Source organism: Haliotis cracherodii, unplaced genomic scaffold (assembly GCF_022045235.1).
Source record: "Haliotis cracherodii isolate W230 unplaced genomic scaffold, xgHalCrac1.p SCAF_36, whole genome shotgun sequence".
Classification (NCBI taxonomy): domain Eukaryota; kingdom Metazoa; phylum Mollusca; class Gastropoda; order Lepetellida; family Haliotidae; genus Haliotis; species Haliotis cracherodii.
Genome location: NW_027266293.1, coordinates 1,381,497 through 1,400,860, shown reverse-complemented (window position 1 = coordinate 1,400,860; position 19,364 = coordinate 1,381,497). Strand labels below are relative to the sequence as shown.

Genomic DNA, 19,364 nt, shown 5'->3' with positions numbered 1-19,364 from the left:
GCTTCCTGTGGTAAAGTCTAGCTGTCTCGGTGTGCTGGGGAAGATGGATGGCAGAGTCAGGAACTATTGATGAGGTTGCGGAGACTGGAATCGGGGATCAAGTGGTGGGTTCTAATTTAAGGACAGTGTCAGGACAACACCACTGTTGAGACATACATCTTCCCTGCAACTACTTCCCACACCGGATGTGTCATCAGCTGGATGCAGTAACATCGACAAGTCATTCAAGGTTATGATATTATTGGAAGAGACAACAATTGTCTTCCCACGAACAAACAGCAATTGTCTTCCCATGAATAAATAGCAATTGTTTCCTCCATGAACAAACAGCAATTGTCATCCCATGAATAAATAGCAATTGTCATCCCACAAATAAATAGCAATTGTCTTCCCATGAATAAATAGCAATTGTCTTCCCATGAATAAATAGCAATTGTCTTCCCATGAACAAACGGCAATTGTCTTTCCATGAATAAATAGCAATTGTCTCCTCCATGAACAAACAACAATTGTCTCCATGAACAAACAGCAAATGTCTCCTCCATGAACAAACAGCACTTGTCTCCTTGATCAAACAGAAATTGTATCTTCCATGAACAAACAGCAATTGTCTTCGCATGAACAAACAGCACATGTCCCCATGAACAAACAACTTTTGCCAGTTACCACATATCTTATCAAAAGTAAAGCCTGTTTGGTTGACAAAAGTTAATGATTTTGATATAACTGTTGACTAAATATACAATTTGAATTAATTCTTTGTCTATTGCAAGATGATATGATGTGTAGGGTAGCCCAGTGGTTATATAGCACTGGTTGTTACACAGGGTTTTATTCCCGAAATGGAGTGAGTGCTGCCATCATAGATGGTTTGCTTGGACCAGGTTCAAGCTTGTATTTCCACACATGTATGGAAACTAGATTAACATATTTGACGTAATAAGTGCCCAGGGCGCTCTCAAAATTAGAAATAGGGGGCTCTTATTGGAATATTAATTTGGTGAAAAAAACAGAGTTGAAAGTTTGTAAATTTCATGGTTTATGCTGACAACCGGAAATGTTTATATATGACATAAATATTTTCCCAGGATTTTATTGCCCATAATTAAGGGTGCATATAACACACAAGTGCGTATTATACACGAATAAATAAGTCTTGTGTACATTGATCGGAAGGGGTGCTAATTGAGATTGTTTACAAGCCAATATACTAGCAAATATCGCCGTGGGCGCTTATTAGAGCGGGGCGCTTACTACGTCGAATACAGTAGATTCCTAAATACACATACAATACTTAAATTTTTCCCATGGTTTGTCTGGTCCAGATTCAAACTTGTGTATTACGTCCAAAATAAAACCCTAATTCACTCCTTCCTTTCTTCCACTGAGACAACAAGGCAGCAACCAAGGACATCCTTTCTCATTCGGAAATAATTTACCTTTCAGTGTTTATGTATTGGCTCAGATTATCTGTATGAGGTGTTTTGTGAGGATGGAGTAATTGTCTGCTCGGATAAGCAATCAGGACGATGCCACAAAAAAGTAAGATGCTGATCTCAGCTCAGGAAATGATTGGATGGTTATGTGAAAATTTCAGGTTGGTTCCAGTCTCCCTTGTTATTTTGGTGGACTCATTTCGTTCATTATTCCACTGGCAGATAACAAAATGATATCGCAGAAAATAATGGCACTTTACCACGTCATTTACAGACAAGTTGTAAGCTAACTTAAATCCTGCACATTACAGCTAGAGTCACCATTTACTACATGTTCGGACAATTGTCTGGGGGATTGAGAGTCATTGGGTATAATTGATTTAGGTGATATTCTACAGAAATCAATTTATGGAAATTGTCGAAAGAATGTAACACTAAGCTTTGGAGGCATTGATTATATAGAATGTGTAAAACAGTCGGCTCTCATGAGATTATTGAAATCTCATTTAAAAAGAGTAAAATATGGATTAGATTGATGTTTTGCAGCTGATCGCCGGCATTTGCATATATTAGAAGAGTGAGCGTGCGGTGTGAGTATAGAGTGAGTTCTTCTGGACTCATCTCTCACCCTTATATACCTTCACGATCACTAGCCTCGGAAACAAGTAACGCTACAGCCTAATTTCTCTTCGTGGCCATTTGATCTTTTTCAAAATTGTGTTGCTTTCCCTGTGGGCTGGACTTCGGAGAGTGTGAGGCTTGTGATTGACGTCTGATTTAGCCGCGGACCATTTCGGTAAAATTTGGATAAGAGATAGAATGGGGAACTTCCTCGGCGGAAACCGGTAAGTCACTTATTGATTTTAGCCGATTTCTACGTAGCTTGTATAGTGCAGTGAATATTTGGAAACTTGAAAATTGCCTTTGATTTTCATTCTATTGTTTGAATGTTACCTCCGAGATCCAAGTCATTCTACCTTTCTGGTATAACTGTATATTAGACTGATGCAGTGGACAACATACCAGTACAGCTGTATATTACACTGGTACATCATCGACTGACATAGAAGTATGTGAAGGGTTTCAGAAACACACTGTGTGGTACATGTGTATGCCATGGTGTGACAGAGCAAACTTGATGGATGTTTTGAATGAAGATTGATCTGGGTGACACCTCAGACCCTTCCCCTCCCCTGTTTACCCCTTCATCATTCATCCCCCTCAATCCTCCATCCCAATGCATACCCCCTTCATCCACACCCCTTCATCCCCCTCAATCCTCCATCCCCCTCAATCCTCCATCCCCATGCATACCCCCTTCATCCACTCCCCTTCATCCCCTCCCACTTCATCCCCCTCCCACTTCATCCCCTCCCCTTCATCCCCTCCCACTTCATCCACTCCCCTACATCCCCTCCCACTTCATCCCCTCCCCTTCATCCCCTCCCCTTCATCCCCTCCCACTTCATCCACTCCCCTTCATCCCCTCCCACTTCATCCCCCTCCTACTTCATCTCCCTCCCACTTCATCCCCCTCCTACTTCATCTCCCTCCCACTTCATCCCCCTCCCACTTCATCCCCTCCCACTTCATCCCCTCCCACTTCATCCCCCTCCTACTTCATCTCCCTCCCACTTCATCCCCCTCCCACTTCATCCCCTCCCACTTCATCCCCTCCCCTTCATCCCCTCCCCTTCATCCCCTCCCACTTCATCCACTCCCCTTCATCCCCTCCCACTTCATCCCCCTCCTACTTCATCTCCCTCCCACTTCATCCCCCTCCCACTTCATCCCCTCCCACTTCATCCCCTCCCACTTCATCCCCTCCCACTTCATCCCCTCCCACTTTATCCCCCTCCCACTTCATCCCCCTCCCACTTCATCCCCTCCCACTTCATCCCCCTCCCACTTCATCCCCTCCCACTTCATACCCCTCAATCCTCCATCCCCCTGCATACCCCCTTCATCCCCTCCCACTTCATCCCCCTCCCACTTCATCCCCCTCAATCCTCTATCCCCCTCAATCCTCCATCCCCCTGCATACCCCCTTCATCCCCTCCCACTTCATCCCCTCCCACTTCACCCCCCTCAATCCTCTATCCCCCTCAATCCTCCATCCCCCTGCATACCCCCTTCATCCCCTCCCACTTCATCCCCTCCCACTTCACCCCCCTCAATCCTCTATCCCCCTCAATCCTCCATCCCCCTGCATACCCCCTTCATCCCCTCCCACTTCTTCTCCTCCCACTTCATCCCCTCCCACTTCTTCTCCTCCTTCTTCATCCCCTCCCACTTCATACCCTCCTACTTCATCCCCCTCCCACTTCATCCCCTCCCACTTCATCCCCTCCCACTTCTTCTCCTCCTACTTCATCCCCTCCCACTTTATCCCCTCCCACTTCATCCCCTCCCACTTCATCCCACTGCTACTTCATCCCATCCCACTTCATCCCCTCCCACTTCATCCACCTCCTCTTTCACCCCCTCGGCAGTTGGTTTGTGTCTTGTAGATTCATGGTCAGGGAAAGGGTGCACCAGTTGTTCCCTACCCTGAGTTACCTCCCTTAGTCATGCAAGGATCTGCTCATAGTTGGTTCAAGCCTCAATTCACACTGATAATGATCATTGGTTTTGTCAGCACAATATCAGGATCCTCACTGGTTTCACCACGTGGAGGCTGTCAACGCACAGCTGAATGTGTCTCTTTTGGCTTTCTTCTCACATTACGCTGACACTCTGTGATATAACTGAACTAACGCTAAAAGCCAACTGGCTCGCTATAATTGAATGTTTGGACACTAAGTGCAGACTTGGCATATCGTCAGTCCGTATCAAGAAGCTGTAGTAGATTTCATGATCATGGCAATAAAACTGCTGTCAGGAGATTGTCATTTGTGGCAAAAATCACTGGAATTATGTACAATTACTGAGGATCATGTTGGGGCATGGTTCTGGGATCCTTGTTATGATCCAAGCTGATCACGGGGCACGTCATTCACTTGACATGGACCCCATCACAACGGAGGTCTCTGATCCAGGCTGATCATGGGCACGTCATTCACTTGACATGGACCCCATCACAACGGAGGTCTCTGATCCAAGCTGATAACGGGCACGTCATTCACTTGACATGGACCCCATCACAACGGAGGTCTCTGATCCAAGCTGATCACGGGGCTCGTCATTCACTTGCCATGGACCCCATCACAACGGAGGTCTCTGATCCAAGCTGATCACTGACACGTTATTCATTTGACATGGACCCCATCACAACGGAGGTCTCTGATCCAAGCTGATCACTGGCACGTCATTCACTTGACATGGACCCCATCACAACGGAGGTCTCTGATCCAGGCTGATAACGGGCACGTCATTCACTTGACATGGACCCCATCACAACGGAGGTCTCTGATCCAAGATGATCACTGATACGTCATTCACTTGACATGGACCCCATCACAACGGAGGTCTCTGATCCAAGATGATCACTGATACGTCATTCACTTGACATGGACCCCATTACAACGGAGGTCTCTGATCCAAGATGATCACTGAAACGTCCTTCACTTGACATGGACCCCATCACAACGGAGGTCTCTGATCCAAGATGATCACGGGCACGTCATTCACTTGACATGGACCCATCACAACGGAGATCTCTGATCCAAGCTGATCACGGGACACGTCATTCACTTGACATGGACCCCATCACAACGGAGGTCTCTGATCCAAGCTGATCACGGGCACGTCATTCACTTGATGATGGACCCCATCACAACGAAGGTCTCTGATCCAAGCTGATCACGGGCACGTCATTCACTTGACATGGACCCCATCACAACGGAGGTGTCTGATCCAAGATGATCACTGGCACATCATTCACTTGACATGGACCCCATCACAACGGAGGTCTCTGATCCAAGCTGATCACGGGGCACGTCATTCACTTGACATGGACCCCATCACACCGGAGGTCTCTGATCCAAGCTGATCACGGGGCACGTCATTCACTTGACATGGACCCCATCACAACGGAGGTCTCTGATCCAAGCTGATCACGGGGCACGTCATTCACTTGACATGGACCCCATCACACCGGAGGTCTCTGATCCAAGCTGATCACGGGGCACGTCATTCACTTGACATGGACCCCATCACAACGGAGGTCTCTGATCCAAGCTGATCACGGGCACATCATTCACTTGACATGGACCCCATCACAACGGAGGTCCCTCATCCAAGCTGATCACGGGGCACGTCATTCACTTGACATGGACCCCATCACAACGGAGGTCTCTGATGTACATGAAACGGAAGTATAATAACGTCTGAGAGACATTTCAGTCGACAAATACAACAAACTGCACTATTCATCTGTTAATCAAAGGCTTGTTATGTCTTCCAATACAAAACTCCAGTGGCCCATCAGGAAGACCAAGCAATGTCTGCCATTGCAAAAAGGCTGTACATTCACTTTTTGTCAAAAACGAGTTTCACAGATCTCAACTTCGGGTTTTCAAGAGCTGCCATGTGGACAAACTTCATTTCCTCAAGCAGCTGATAACTGAAGGACATATAGGAAACTGTGACTTTGTTCAGAATCTGCGGCAGAATGACATCTGCCGAACATATTGTAGACATAAGGAAGAGAATTTATGCATGTCATGATGAAAAAACAATGTTTCGGGGTATATACTTACTCCTTCATCAGGTGAATGAATGCTTTGAGACAGAGAGCATATATATGTACATCTATTACATAAATGTAATAAGATAACAAAAGGTGGAAACAAGGGAGGCCAACAGATAGTTGATGAAGGAGTAAGCATATACCGTATTCGACGTGAAAAGCGCCCCGCTCTGCCCCGGTAGCTCAGAGGGAAAACGGTGGGTTACAAAACTTAACACAATATGGGAGGTTGCAGGTTTGATTCACATCATGGACTTTTCATTTAAACAAAAATTGTGACTTTCATCATCAAAACACAATTGTGATTGGTAACTAATGCAATATAGGGTAAGACGGTGATAGGTTATAAACACTACTGTATTGACAGAGAAGCAAAATCTGGAGACCTTGTGCAGATATCAACAATTTGTGCTTGGTTTTATTAGAGATTGAAGCAGATTGGGGTATTGTATTGTATCATGTCATGGTGAATTGTTCCTCCTTACAGTACAGGGCCCCGTTCCACAAAGCAATCTTAGCACTACGACTGTCGTAGGTCAGTGTTGAAGAATGGGAGTTACAATCACTTAGCGCTAAGATCGCTTTGTGGAACGGGGCCCAGGAATTAGTTGGGAGTAATTTGTGTCAGTCGGCTGATATGTCATGCATAAGCTTGGATACCAGTTTGTTATCTGGGTCAAGAACTGTATCATTTTTGCTCTGGACAAAAAATGGTTTAAGGAATCCTTTAGGTAAACCTTCATATTGCTGTTCATGGTTCCCACTGCCACTGGAAAACCTGGAAAACCTGGAAATGTGTTGGAAAAATTTCCAGTCAGGGAAATATCAGGGAATTCACTAAAAACTTCAAAATCAGGGATTTATCAGGGATTTTTTGCTCTTGGAACTCATACTCTCTATTATTTAATGGTTGTGGCAGCCACTCAAATTTAAGCAATGGAGTTTATTCGTTTGAATAAGAGGTATTTGTCAAATTTTACTATATCAAGGTCAAGGTCAATGTGGCTGATAGGGATTTGCGCCCCTTACCTCCAGAGCTAACTAAATTCTAAATTTAAAATATTTTGAGTAAAATATTACATTGCCTTGGTATTAGTTTACCATTTGAATTTCAGAAATCAATTTGAATGTAAAATTTAAAATCTCAAAGTTCTACTGTTCAAGAACAAACAAAATAATGCAATTAGGATTCTATAAAGCTCTTTGTTAATGAAAAGTGTATCAGTGTTAGATAAATCATTGGAAAAACTTAGGATGACTTCAGTTGTGGTTATAATTATCTATTCCCTGGTGACCTTTTGAAAGTGCAGATGTATATTTGAATGGTTAGTTTGTGAAATGCTGTGCATGAATGTTGCACTGAAAGTAGTGATGGTATTTACTTTATTATAATGTTACTAATTAGTTCATGTTCATGTTTCTAAAGTTGTGAGATCCTAGTCCTGAAGTCCATTTTCAATAATTGTAATACTTGTTTTGATTAGGCAATGATTGATGGAGTTAATTTGTACTTTGAACTCTTTAAATGGTGGCAGATGGATGGCCTTAAGGGGAGGATAATTACTTGGTGACTTAGTTTTCCTTAAACCAAACATAACACACACTTTTGTACAGAAATATCTTAAAAAAAGACGTTTCCATTGGTGTTCCATTAAAGCTGTTTATATAATAAAGTTAAAACACCACTCCCAGTTGTTATAATGGAGGCCGTGTAATGCAGTCTGGAAAAGTTCTAAGTTCTCTGGAAATATCAGGGAATTTCAGGGAATTTTTTGGAAGAAAAAAAGTGGGAACCATGCTGTTATTTAAGTGTAATCTAAAGTTATGAGTCTGATATTTATGTCAATGTCATTGCACCACTTCATGGAATATCTCCTCAACAAACTGTTCAGCTCGTAGACATTCAGCAGTGGCTTAAGGTCCAGTCTGTGAGGTCTGGCACAGTAGATGATGTTGTAATGTAAACGCTGTAGGTGTTGCTGCAACATCATTTTATTGTCTGGTAGTAGTAACAATGGGATATGCAACAATACACAACAATACACAACAATACACTTGAGAAGATTATCCTTTACAGGATTCAACTGATGCCAGGGGTATGGGTTAAAACACAACTCACTCAAAATGTTATATGTTCCAACAGCTGCACTGCACTTTAGGAAATTGACAATAACCGCAAACCATCATGTGTTTGCACAAACATTGTTCGAAAAAATGAATTTGAAAATTTAAGATAATTCCAAACACAAATATCCCAACAGTGTTTTTCTGATGGTGTAGCTCTACCATTACTACTGACTGTGTTTCACAACAGACAGAATACCACTGATGATGCATCAACAGCTCTATTACTGCCGAGGGACTCGCAGGCATCCCCTAGCCAGCGTTTGAAGCAATATCCAATTCATTTGTATACATAAACAGCGACGTCTCCCCCTTGACTGCTGTTGTTGACGTAGTGTGACATCTTCCTCCTCCCTATTGATTTCCTCTCACACTGCTCTATCTGCACATGTCAAAACACGCAAACTTCCATTTATTCACCTCCAAACTTATATCTTCATTTGGTCACTTACAGCGCTTGCTTGACAAGTCGTACTTCCACGGGAAGATGTTTATCTATCTCTTTCGAGGAAGAGTTCAGAGCCGTAAAGTCCGCTCGGCATCCATGTTGTCGACACGTAGGAGGAGCCAGGGCAATATAAGCCGTAACGATGGTCCCATAAACTAGCATACACATTCATTTTGATGGTGGAGTTTTTATTCCCTGACAGCATTACCGTATCAGGATATTCCCACTAGACATCAACCAAAAAGTCTTGTTGGCTACTTAACTGCTGAGAATCTAGCTCATGCAGGCCGCTGAAATGTGGATCTTATGGCCACAATGGCTGTGGGGCATTGAAGGTACTGGAATTGGCCACGATAAAGCTGACTACGTGCATATGTGATAAATGACTACATGCCAATGTGATATAGCTGATATTGCTGACTACATGCCAATTTGATATAGCTAATATTGCTGACTACACGCCAGTATGGTATAACTGATATTGCTGACTACATTCTAATGTGATGTAACTGGTATTGCTGACTACATGCTAATGTGATATAACTGGTATTGCTGACTACATGCCAATGTGATATCACTGATATTGCTGACTAGATGCCAATGTGATATAGCTGGTATTGCTAACTACATGCCAATGTGATATCACTTATATTGCTGACTAGATGCCAATTTGATATGACATATATTGCTGTCTACATGCCAATGTGATATCACTTACAGTAAACTACGGTTATAACGAACTCGAAGGGACCACTAACTTTAGTTTGTTATAACCGTAGTTCGTTATAAGCATATATACAACATAACAATAGCAAATAGTCAGGACATGCCAATGTGATATCACTTATATTGCTGACTACATGCCAATATGATATAGATGACATTGCTGACTACATGCCAATGTGATATAACTGATATTGCTGACTACATGCCAATGTGATATAACTGATATTGCTGACTACATGCCAATGTCATATAACTGATATTGCTGACAACATGCCAATGTGATATAACTGATATTGCCGACTACATGCCAATGTTATATACCTGATATTGCTGACTACATGCCAATATGATATAGATGACATTGCTGACTACATGCCAATGTGATATAACTGATATTGCTGACTACATGCCAATGTGATATAGCTGATATTGCTGACTACATTCCAATGTGATATAACTGATATTGCCGACTACATGTCAGTGTTATATAACTGATATTGCAGACATCATGCCAATATGATATAGCTGACAGAGATGACTACATGCCAATATGATATAACTGATATTGCTGACTACATGCCAATGTGATAATAATAACTGATATTGCTGACTACATTCCAATGTGATAATAATAACTGATATTGCTGACTACATGCCAATGTGATAAAACTGATATTGCTGACTACATGCCAATGTGATAAAACTAATATTGCTGACTACATGCCAACAGAAATAGCGGAAATATTACATGCCACTCTGATAAAGCCTCAGATAATGACACAGGTAACTTCCATGTAACAGAGCTATTGCTACACTATAGAGTACCATATTTTCTTGTGCATTATGCACACCTTAAAAAATGAATGGCAAATGCAGCAGCTCAGTTAACAATGTTATAGCATCCCTGGTACAAAAATTGTTTCAGATATCAGTTCTTCTGATCATGGCAAAGCGTTGGACTGAATCCGACTGGTCAAAGAAGTTTATTGAATACGTACATCTTTGAACTGGTAGATCAGAGTGAGTGAGTGAGTTGGGCTAAACGCCGCTTTTAACAATATTCCAGTTATATCGTGGCATGTCTGCTTAATGTGGGAGGAAAGCCCGAAGTGATGCAGGCCTCAGATGTTTACCACTTCAGTGAAACCCACGAGCACGGGTATGGTGCTGACAAACCTAGACACATAATCGGGGCGAACCGGGTAGATCAGAGCAAAACGTATTATACACAGATGATTGATAGTTCCGGCTTATGTTTATGAGAAGATGAGTTCACATATTCATTGAACAAGATTGTTATCTCCTGTTCAATGGCCTGAAGCAGTTGTGATGCAGGTTTAGACTGAGCACAATATACATTTTTTTCCCAAAACTTGTACCCACGATTGGGGGCTGCACATTATCCTCAAGTGCTCTTTATACACCAAAACTACTGTTAACTGCCGGCCTCTCAACCAGCCTGGCACATGATGGTATATAAAGAATGTTGAACTTGAGGAATACCAGGCTGTGGTATAAGTGGATGAAAATGCAAATAATCATGACGGACAGGCGTGGTGTTAATTTAAAAATCAACACCATAGATCCTCTAATTTGTTGAATGCAAATTCAATTTAAATGTTACCTTGACAACTAGTTGAAGTGATCCAGATGCTGCAATCATGGACCATGTTTCTTTCGTCTTGTTATTTAAGACCTCAAATTTGAGGTTTATGTGAAAATTCAGTTTGATAATAGAGCAGAGCACATGTAAAATCTGCTGACGTTACAAATATGTTCCCAATCAATGGCTGAGTGAGAGTCCCATCGTCATTCATGGAACGGAGCCACTCCACAGTGGCAGTCAAGGCTGAATTAGTCTGCGTATCATGTTATTGTTATTCCAGAGGACTTTATTGACGTGAAGTGTGCATGATCACTGTATCAATGAGAGAGAATGGTTGAAGACAGTAATTTCATTTACTCAGCGGAATGTGTCAGCAATGACACAATGGAAGCAGCTTCGTTTTCCCCTGACGGGAGAGGTGTGGCAGGGAGACAGAGTCAAACTCTCTATTGATCCAAAACACTTTGACATTCTTCAAATTTACTGAGAAATATTGGTTACACATGATTGGTAATAGACACCTCATGATGATATGTACTGAAAATATTCCAGTTACGCAGGCATAACACTATTGAATGTGTAGTCATATGTGAAATCAATTTTCAAATTCGTTAATGAAGTAGTCAATAAGAAGTCTAAATAGACCTGATTACTGATCAAATATTGCTTCCATGGCAACAATATTGGATATTAATTAACAAGTCGAGAATTCAGGGATCCCATTGTTGGAATTATCATGCAGTATGGGGTGTGAGTCATGGCTGTTATTGGGGACATTTGAGAACCCACTCAGTCAACAGTTGATATAGCTGGGTCTGAAACAAGGCGATGTGTTACCACAACTGCAGTTCTAACAGGCGAGAGCTGATATATATCTTGTGTGAGTATAGTTGAGATCTGTTATACCAGGGAGATATAGAGCTGATATACATCTTGTGTGAGTATAGTGGAGATCTGTTATACCAGGGAGATAGAGAGTTGATCTACACCTTGTGTGAGTATAGTGGAGATCTGTTATACCAGGGAGATAGAGAGTTGATATACATCTTGTGTGAGTATAGTGGATGATCTGTAACCAGGGAGATATAGAGTTGATATACACTTTGTGTGAGTATAGTGGAGATCTGTTATACCAGGGAGATAGAGAGTTGATCTACACCTTGTGTGAGTATAGTGGAGATCTGTTATACCAGGGAGATAGAGAGTTGATATACATCTTGTGTGAGTATAGTGGATGATCTGTAACCAGGGAGATATAGAGTTGATATACACTTTGTGTGAGTATAGTGGAGATCTGTTATACCAGGGAGATAGAGAGTTGATCTACACCTTGTGTGAGTATAGTGGAGATCTGTTATACCAGGGAGATAGAGAGTTGATATACATCTTGTGTGAGTATAGTGGATGATCTGTAACCAGGGAGATATAGAGTTGATATACACTTTGTGTGAGTATAGTGGAGATCTGTTATACAGGGAGATATAGAGTTGATATACACCTTGTGTGAGTATAGTGGAGATCTGTTGTACAGGGAGATATAGAGTTGATATATATCTGGTGTGAGTATAGTGGAGATCTGTAACCAGGGAGATATAGAGTTGATATACACTTTGTGTGAGTATAGTGGAGATCTGTTGTACAGGGAGATATAGAGTTGATATACACCTTGTGTGAGTATAGTGGAGATCTGTTATACAGGGAGATATAGAGTTGATAGACAGGCTGATAGACAAATCATTGTTAAGTTTACATGACACCAAATGTCCCAATTTTAGGAAAGCATGAATTGTCTCCCCTTATATCTCATTGAAGGTCAAGGTGACTGTGGAGGCGGTCCCAGGTGGTAGAGACCAGCACAATTCGGTTCCATGTACTAATTCAAATCATTTGAAATGTGTCATATGTTTCGAGAAATAATTGAGATGTTTTCAGTTTAAAAATGAGGTCTGTCTGTAAGATAAAGATTTCATGACCTTTAAACTGCTGGTGCTAGTCACTAAGGGGAGGGAGAGTACGCATGCAGCCATGATAGACACCGTCCCCCAGGGTTGTGCTAATAGGGGACACAAGTCTTTCTCTGTATGGCTTCAGGCTCTGATGTTCTTCCTCGTCTTGCCGCTAATCTCTCGTTCTCTGCCACACTCTTCTACTAAATAAGTCCAGCTGAAATGGGGTGTAAAAAACGGAAAGATTTTCATCCATAGGGAGTTATGCTAAAATTTGACAAACTCTTTTTTCCTGAGTCTAATCGATAGTAATAATGGTCTGCTTTGGCAGATTGTGATGGTTCATCCTCTGGGTCATCTCTCGAGTCTTCATCAAAGGGTTGAGGGAGAGAGTATTGCACACGCCACAGATGCATTTAAATTGGGTAGAAATAAAAGAACACTTCTCTGCACTGACCTATGACAGGGCTCATGTCTGATTAGCCATAAATGTTGTGTTGCTCGTCTATCAGCAATATTGGAATGACATACTCAGCCCGAGATTCACCACGCTTCTCATCTAGACATGCATCAACTCTCTATCTGAAGACAATAAGGCCAATTTACCTTTTTTGTTTTACACATAACATGTTATAATTCAGGAAAATTCAAAACACCACTCTTGTTACCACACAAATACACACACTAAAACACACACACTAAAACACACACACTAAAACACACACGCACGCATGCACACACTAAAACACACACACACACTAAAACACACACACACTAAAACACACACACACACTAAAACACACACACACTAAAACACACACACACTAAAACACACACACTAGAACACACACACACTAAAACACACACACTAAAACACACACACACTAAAACACACACATAAAGAGTATTTGTTGACAATTCTGGGAGAAGGTGTCCTCAGTTGGAGTACCGGTGTTTGTACCCATTCCAAATAATTTTTTAAACAACAAAGCAATTTAACCCCTGTTAGATAACCCTGAGGTATTTCAGGTAGAAAGCCAGCAGCTAGGTACTTCAGACACACTTGTTCAGTAAAACTGACATTTCCTTATATCACTGTCCCTTAGGTCTAATGGTAGAGCGTCCGCCCGGAGAGCGGACGGCCCGGGGTTCGATCCCCAGCCGCGTCATACCAAAAGACTTTAGAAGAGGGTACTTGTTGTTACCCTGTCTGGCGCTCAGAAGTAAGGGGCTAAAACAAGGACTGGTCGGCTCGGAGTCAGTATACTGTGTCTGAGTGGGGTATTCATGTTAAACTGCGGCATGGTATCTCAGTGTGCTAGCACTATAAATCGTGCACCCTTTCGAGTTGAGTTGATTGTGTCATATGGCCCTGTGACGCAGGGGTAGCATTTTGCAGAGGGCTGTGAATGCCCGTTCCACCCGTGACGAACAGGTCGGGTTGTTGATGAAATATAGTGTTAGCTAAATGGACAGATTGGTTCCAAACCTTACTGCCTCCATTTATGGTCAAATTCAGGTTGTTTCAGAACAACAACAACAACAACAACAAAACCAGACAACAGTACAAGCACTTTGCAATCAAATCTAACTTACATTCCATTGTGTTTCAGTATGCCAACCCGGGGCTACATTGCCGGCAAGCCGGTGTCGAGATGGGACGCGGAGTCCGACAACATCGACATCGAGTACAAGAACCTGGACCGGCCCCGCCCACAAGCGTGGTGCGGAGACTGCTTCAGTGGGAGGAAAGGGACAATCCTCAAGGTCCTCCTCCTCATCGTCATCTTCTTCGTGGGCCTCATTCTCGGATACATCATCAGGCGCAACATCCACGAGACTTTCATAGAACCTGAGCAGAAGCCTAACTTTGGAGTCCAGCAGGTAGGTTCATGTGTTTGTATGTAGTCAGGTGGTTGGCCCAGGTCTATGGTCCTGCTTTGGCTGTGCAGAGTTATCTCCCTTAGATGTACCAGAAACCTGGGTTCCCGTGTACCGTGTGGTGTTCCGTCACCTTGGTTCGAAACCCAGACATGCCCTGATAATGTTTTCAGCACGTACCTGTGCTCTGGTGTCACCAAAGTGGTAAAAGTCTTTCACTTGCATCACTTCAGGCTTTCCATCCACATCAAGCTGATGTCCTTGATAAAACTGAAGACTGAAAAGTGGTGTTCAAATCCTTCTCACTCACATCAAAAAAATGATGTTACAAGTCTTTGATTAATGCTGTTCTTTAATCTCAATGTTATGCTTGTTTTTAAGTTCTGAGTTGAGTATTTGCAAACTTCTTTTGAGAGAAGGGTCACTGGTGTAAAACATTTGCCAGTATCTGGTGACTGTTATATTGCTGGAATAATTCTATCAACAGAGTAAAACCCAGTTTTTCACTCACTCACTCACTCACTCCCTCATTGAGTTAACCACTCAACAATTCACTCACTCAACAATTTTTACTCACTCACTTAACAATTCACTCACTCACTCACTCACTCACTCACTCACTCACTCACTCACTCACTCATTGATTTAACCACTCAACAATTCACTCACTCAACAATTTTTACTCACTCACTCAACAATTCACTCACTCACTCACTCACTCACTCACTCACTCACTCACTCACTCACTCACTCACTCACTATCAGCCTCACTCCACAGGCAGCAAAATGTCAGCTGTATCCTAGATGCTAATCAGGTAAACTGTTTTTATTATGTTTCTTCTGAACATTAATCTTGGAACCTGGATCAATGGCCAATTTTGTAGTCCTTGTGTGTCACTATTACCATGTTAGTTGTACATATAGTGTTGGCTGCTCACAGTATACAATGTTAATGGACACATAGCTCTTCCTAAAGTACTCACGGAAATGAAAAAAACTGTTTTTCTCAATTTAAAAATCGACACAAAGTGTTACGTAGCTGTAAATACGAAATAACAAAACATCTCGAAAAGTACTAGTCTGGATTTGCTAGTTTGATCTCAGTGAACAATACAAAATGTACTTTACAGGAGGTAATTTGTCGGCACTTTCAACATTCAAAGATAAAACTAAGTCCAAATTGACATAGCAGAAACAGACTATAGGCATTATGCACCTGTTCTCACCTGTCGTCAAGGTGTCATAGGTCACCTTGATCTACTTACACCTGGTTATGCCCTGTTTCACAATAGTCTGTTTTATTCTCATTTTTACACACTTTTACGTGTAAAAAGGCATAAAATCATTTGATACGCTGTATTTGTGCCATGGCCCAATTAGTACTAATTTAGTTGTTTGAATATTTACATATTTTGTATATTAACTGCAATAATTTAAGATCTGAGGTCGAAAAAATAGGGTTTTTTTCATTTCCGTGAGTACTTTAGAACTTGGACATCAGGGTCCCAAGGTTAAAGCTTGGAGCCCATTTAGCCCCAGTGTTCAATGATGACATCCAGGTTGTCTTTGTTGCCTGTGAGAGGACATCCTATAAGACATTCTTATAGGCCTTCCAGGTGAACGTCGTAGAGGAGGTCCATACTTTGTGAATGTGTTGAGGGCCTCTGTTAAGGTCAAGGACACTTCTAACTGACTGAAGATCAAGGGTATTGGCATCCCTGTCATTTGTAGCACAATTCACTGTGCAGAGTTGCCTCCCTTAGTAATGCCAGTATGTGCTGATCATAGATTCCCATCCCTAATTCAACGGTTATGCTCCATGCTGTGTCAGCACTGTTGCCATGTTTTTCACTGTATTTCTCTAAACTAAACATATACTACCTGTCTCAATGTGGACATTTCTCCCACATTGATCCTGAAACTAACTGAAATACTTGGGGCACTGGTTACCCAGTTGTCTAAGGCGCCGCGATTCACTGTGCAGAGTTGCGTCCCTTGGGCATGCCAGAAACCTTTGATTGTGGGTTCGAATCCCGGTTCGCCCCGATTATGTTTCTAGATTTGTCAGCACCATACCCGTGCTCGTGGGTTTCACCGAAGTGGTAAACGTCAAAGACCTGCATCACTTCGGGCTTTCCTCCCACATTAAGCTGACACGCCGTGGTATAACTGGAATAATGTTAAAAGTGGCGTTAAACCCAACTCACTCACTCACTAACTGAAATACTGCTCAAAGCATCATAAAACCCAAGTCACTCACTCACCGGAGATCAAAGTGCTTGTGCTGCCATGCCAAAGTACTAATTGGCATTTATTTGTTTTGCTATCAAGCTATCAAGCTGATGATGAGATCAGTTCAACAGGACCGTCATGATGAAGGTGGAGGTTCGGTGAGGTGAAATTGGATTTAACATGTGTGTGTGTGTGTGTGGCGAGCCGGCTGGCTGGCTGCGTGTACTAGTCCGGACTGATGCCAATTTATGATGCTAGCACACTGAGATACCATGCTGCAGTTTAACATGAATACCCCACTCAGACACAGTATACTGACTCTGAGCCGACCAGTCCTTGTTTTTGCCCCTTAATGCCGAGCGCCAGACAGGGTAACAACAAGAACCATCTTTTAATGTCTTTTGGTATGACGCGCCTGGGGATTGAACCCCGACCCTTCCGCTCTCTGGGCGGACGCTCTACCACTAGACCATGGAGGCGGTCTCAGGATGAAGGAAGAGGGTATCCGCTGGGATCTAGTTGATGGAGGTGTGCCATTTTGTCTCATCAATATTCAAGTGAAAGACCTCCCATGTCCCAGGCATGAACTGGACTGGTATTTGTTGCCATTTTAAGCAAGATTGAGCTTGTACAGTTTCAGCTTGATTAGAAGAAAGAATTCCTTCTGCGACAGGATGGTGTTTTTGTTGCTTCATTGTGGAAGTCAGTGTCTGGAAGACAGATGTATTTGAAGTACTGTATCAACAGCATGGAGTTTGCTGGTACCAAGTGGTGTTGGTTTACAGCCAGTTATATCACAGTGTCAGCTTAATTTGACGGGAAGCTCAAGTTGGCACAGGCACCCAGGTTGAACCACTAAACACAGGTTAATTACCCAGGTGGGACCACTAAACACAGGTTAATTACCCAGGTGGGACCACTAAACACAGGTTAATTACCCAGGTGGGACTAGTGAACACAGGCTAATCACCCAGGTGGGACCACTAAACACAGGCTAATTACCCAGGTGGAACCACTAAACACAGGTTAATTACCCAGGTGGAACCACTAAACACAGGCTAATCACCCGGGTGGGACCAGTGAACACAGGCTAATCACCCAGGTGGGACTAGTGAACACAGGTTAATCATCCAGGTGGAACTAGTGAACACAAGCTAATCACCAAGGTGGAACCAGTGAACACAGGCTAATTACCCAGGTGGGACCACTAAACACAGGCTAATTACCCAGGTGGAACCACTAAATACAGGTTAATTACCTAGGTGGGACCAGTGAACACAGGTTAATTACCCAGGTGGGACCAGTGAACACAGGCTAATTACCCAGGTGGGACCACTAAACACAGGCTAATTACCCAGGTGGAACCACTAAACCCAGGTTAATTACCCAGGTGGGACCAGTGAACACAGGTTAATTACCCAGGTGGGACCAGTGAACACAGGCTAATTACCCAGGTGGGACCACTAAACACAGGTTAATCACCCAGGTGGGACCAGTGAACACAGGCTAATTACCCAGGTGGGACCACTAAACACAGGCTAAACACCCAGGTGGAAACAGTAAACACAGGTTAATCACCCAGGTGGAAACAGTAAACACAGGCTTATCAGATGATAAAAGGAGTTCCACTGTGTTTGGGACAAGAGAGATTTGACTGTATCGGGACAAGAGGGGTTTCACTGTATCAGGACAAGAGAGATTTGACTATATAAGGACAAGAGGGGTTTGACTGTATCAGGACAAGCGGGGTTTGACTGTATTGGGACATGAGGGGTTTGACTGTATCGGGACAAGAGGGGTTTGACTGTATCAGGACAAGAGAGATTTGACTGTATCGGGACAAGAAGGGTTTGACTGTATTGGGACAAGAGGGGTTTGACTGTATCGGGAGGACAAGAGGGATTCCGATGTATAAGGACAAGAGGGGTTCCACTGTATTGGGACAAGAGGGGTTTGACTGTATCGGGACGAGGGGTTTGACTGTATCGAGACAAGAGGGGTGCCACTATATCAGGAGGACAAGAGGGATTCCGATGTATCAGGACAAGGGGTTCCACTGTATTGGGACAAGAGGGATTCCACTGTATTGGGACAAGAGGGGTTCCACTGTGTCAGGACAAAAGGGGTTCCACTGTGTCAGGACAAGAGGGGTTCCACTGTATTGGGACAAGAGGGGTTCCCTTGTATTGGGACAAGAGGGGTTCCACTGTCTCAGGACAAAAGGGGTTCCACTGTGTCAGGACAAGAGGGGTTCCACTGTATTGGGACAAGAGGG

At 43.0% G+C, this 19,364-nt stretch overlaps 1 protein-coding gene and 1 pseudogene across 5 annotated transcripts in view; one reads left to right on the top strand and one right to left on the bottom strand.

The window, feature by feature from the left end:
* Positions 1-19,364, top strand: part of LOC139477865 (putative N-acetylated-alpha-linked acidic dipeptidase) — a 198,385-nt gene that overhangs the window by 108,846 nt on the left and 70,175 nt on the right. For 4 of the 5 annotated variants that reach the window (XM_071260299.1, XM_071260301.1, XM_071260298.1 and 1 more), the window contains exon 2: positions 14,590-14,860. In XM_071260299.1, coding sequence (XP_071116400.1) covers positions 14,591-14,860 — 270 coding nt within the window. In that variant the 5' untranslated portion in view covers position 14,590. Of the gene's footprint in view, positions 1-2,119; positions 2,282-14,589; positions 14,861-19,364 lie in introns of those variants that run through there. The other variant, XM_071260297.1, reaches the window with a different exon arrangement.
* Positions 3,208-6,818, bottom strand: LOC139477802 (iron-sulfur cluster assembly protein SufD-like; annotated as a pseudogene).